We start from the raw sequence: 3,435 nt of genomic DNA on the forward strand, positions 1-3,435 counted from the left end.
TTCACACTCAGCAAAACAGTCACAATCGGGAATAAGTCACGTTCGGTAATTAAAAGATCAGACGACTTAATGACAAACAGCAATCTTACACGTGGTAAAAATGTCCTTAGTCAGGAATATGACAGTTGTTGTCCATTCGTTTGATGTGTCTTATCATTTGATCTTTTAGCCTACATACAATCTAACTCTCTTTCATCTTGCAATAGTATTAAAACAATTGACTTTACTACACTTTATACAAGTATTCCACATTCCAAACTAAAAGACAAATTGAAAGAGTTGGTATTGCTTTGTTTCATAAAAAAGAATGGCCAACGTAGATACATGTATCTTGTCTTAGGGAGGGATTAATTCTACTTTGTAAAGGGTCACTCTGATTCAAACAAAAAATTCTGTAAAACTGACATTATCAAGATGCTTGATTTCTTGATTGACAACATATTCGTTACGTTCGAAGGACGTGTCTTTCAACAGACTGTCGGCATTCCAATGGAAGACAAACTGTGTCCCTCTTCTTGCCGACTTCTTCTTTATTATTTTAGGCTGACTTCATACAGGAACTTCTTAGGAAGAAAGATTAGAAGTTAGCAATATCCTTTAACTTTAGTTTCCGCTATAAAGGTGTATTCTCTCATAAATTTTACTAGAACGTCTGAACTATTCTTTCGGAGTCTCTGATAGCGCCTTATCGTGGATCGAGTCTTACTTGAAAGATAGAACTCAGCGAGTTGCCATTGGCACCAAACAATCTGACGATCTACGTCTTCAATATGGTGTGCCTCAAGGCTCTGTTCTAGGACCAAAGTTATACTGCATGTACTCGAAACCTGTTGGTGAAATATGCAGGCGACATAAAATGCTTTACCACTCGTATGCCGACGACACTCAGGCATATCAAGTGATTAAACCGGAAGGTGATTGGGACGATTTATCCGACCGTTTGAAAGCGTGTTTGTCAGAGATAAGCGATTGGATGACATCAAATATGCTGAAACTAAATCAGGACAAAACAGAGCTCATCGTCTTTGCTCCGAAACATCGAGTCAAACAGTTATCCAAGTATGAGCTACCCTTCGATGGCACTATTTTAAGTGATGCGAACTGCGTTAGGAATCTAGGAGTGTTCTTTGATAAGACCTTGAGTATGGAACAGCAGGTAACAGCCGTCTCAAAATCATGTTACCACCAGATTCGAACCATCGGAAACATTAGATCGTATATCACCGAAAATGCGTGTAAGACACTAGTCTGCTCTCTTGTCACCTCCAGATTAGACTATGGGAACGCTTTGCTATATAATGTTAACTCTTCCACTATAGCAAGACTACAACGCGTTCAAAACACAGCAGCTAGACTTATCACAAGAAAAAGGAAGTTTGACTCTATAACACCTGTTCTGATGCAGCTACATTGGCTCCCCGTGAAATACCGATCACATTTTAAACTTTTACTTTACGTTTTTAAGGCATTACACGATAAAGCACCTAAATATTTGAAAGAACTGATTGTACCATACGCTCCTATTAGAACACTTCGGTCAGAAAATGAAGGACTCATAACGAATCCAAGAGATGTCCGCACTAAAACATACGGTGAAAGACGATTCGACCGAGCTGGAGCTACATTGTGGAATGACCTACCAATTCATTTACGGAGAGAACAATCGCTTCCTCGTTTTAAAAAAGGTTTGAAGACACATATTTTTAGACTGGCGTACTGTGATGTGTAAGAAATGTGATAATTTATTATTATTCTAAAAAGTTTAAGTGATAGGATCTTTTTTATTTTTAACTTATTTAAATTTTTAGTTTTGACGATTTTATTGAATAGACAGTTTTATTTATCTTTTCATTGTGTTTTACTGGAATGTAAATACTTATAATTTTCATCATTATTCTTTTATTGACTGTTATATTTAATATGTTTTATGGTATTCATTGTGATATATATTTCCCCTGTCAATGCTCTTAATTTCCATCATTATTCTATTTAATTTCTGTTTTATTCTTATGTTCATATATATATAATTGCTATTATTGTATGCATTGTGATATATATTTTCCTTCAATTTTATATGTTAAGCGCTTAGAGTATTATGTTTATTAGATAGGCGCTATATAAAAGCTATGTAATAAATAAAAAATAAATAATTCAAAGTTTGGTGACTCTGTTGAACGCATATATCCCATCGAACTAGAGATAAAGGATACAACGGATACAGTTCAGTCGGCCTCATATCTTGACTTACATATAGAAATTGACAATGAGGGTCGGTTGAAAACAAAACTTTACAATAAAAGAGATGATTTCAGCTTACCAATTGTGAACTTTCTATTTCTAAGTAGCAACATTCCAGCAGCTACTACATACGGGTTATATATCTCGAAATTGATACGATATTTCCGTGCTTGTATTTCCTATCATGATTTTCTTGATAGAGGGTTGCTGCTCACAAGGAAGCTATTAAACCAAGAGTTCTAAATGTTGAAGCTGAAATCATCCCTTCGTAAATTTTACGGACGCCATCACGAGTGTGTTGACCGTTATGATATAACCGTTTCACAGATGATATCAGATATGTTCATTACGTCGTAACTATAATCCCCTTCCCTTTCGTGAATGTGACCTACAGAAATTAGACTATTTACCGGATTTGTTATAAAAACATGAGCAACGCGACGGGTGTCACATGTGGATCAGGATCTGCTTACCCTTCCAGAGCACTTGAGATCACCCATAGTTTTTGGTAGGGTTCGTGCTGATTATTGTTGTTGTGTCATGTGTACTATTGTTTGTCTGGGGTTTTTTTTTTCATTTTTAGCCATGTCGTTGTCAGTTTATTTTCGTTTTATGAGTTTGGCTGTCCCTTTTTTCGTCCCTCTCCCGATGAGTTGAATTGTGACGTTGAAAAAAAATTGATGATATATCGGTCTTTTACATGAAAATATTGATAAAATCATTTTTGGGGTATTAAATATAACTGGTCCTATGTTAAATTATAGAAATAAAAAAAACGAAAGTCACAGTTTATCGCGATTTTACACACGTTTGCACCATAGGGAAACTCTACGACAATGCTAAACGGATATTTTAATGTTTACTCTATCCTTGATATGTAGGTTTCCAATCGTGAGGTTAGTCAGTCGACACTTACTCTTTAAATGGGAGACTTTTTCTTGATTGGTCTCTGTGTGGAAGGTAATCAGTCTATGAAAAATGCGAATCGAGTACCGTTTCTTATGTGGAGTACCGATATTTTCTTTTGATAACGAGATGCACTGTCGAGAAATCGCAGACGAAAGTTTACATTTGTCAGATAAATGATATATTTTGGTACTAATTGCCTTTCACTTTTAAACCAGTGACTTATTTTTTTTTTGTTATTTTGGCAGAACATTGCATGGTTACACATTATTATTCTACTTTGATGTTGTT

General features: G+C 35.5%; 1 protein-coding gene across 1 annotated transcript; it reads left to right on the top strand.

Annotated features, from left to right (window-relative positions):
• The first annotated feature begins 856 nt into the window (after nucleotides 1–856).
• LOC139489871 (uncharacterized) lies at nucleotides 857–1,729 on the top strand. The gene has a single exon (XM_071276717.1). The coding sequence runs from the start codon at nucleotides 857–859 to the stop codon at nucleotides 1,727–1,729; it is 873 nt and encodes a 290-aa protein (XP_071132818.1).
• The last annotated feature ends 1,706 nt before the right edge of the window (nucleotides 1,730–3,435 follow it).

This window comes from Mytilus edulis, chromosome 9 (genome assembly GCF_963676685.1).
Source record: "Mytilus edulis chromosome 9, xbMytEdul2.2, whole genome shotgun sequence".
Lineage (NCBI taxonomy): Eukaryota > Metazoa > Mollusca > Bivalvia > Mytilida > Mytilidae > Mytilus > Mytilus edulis.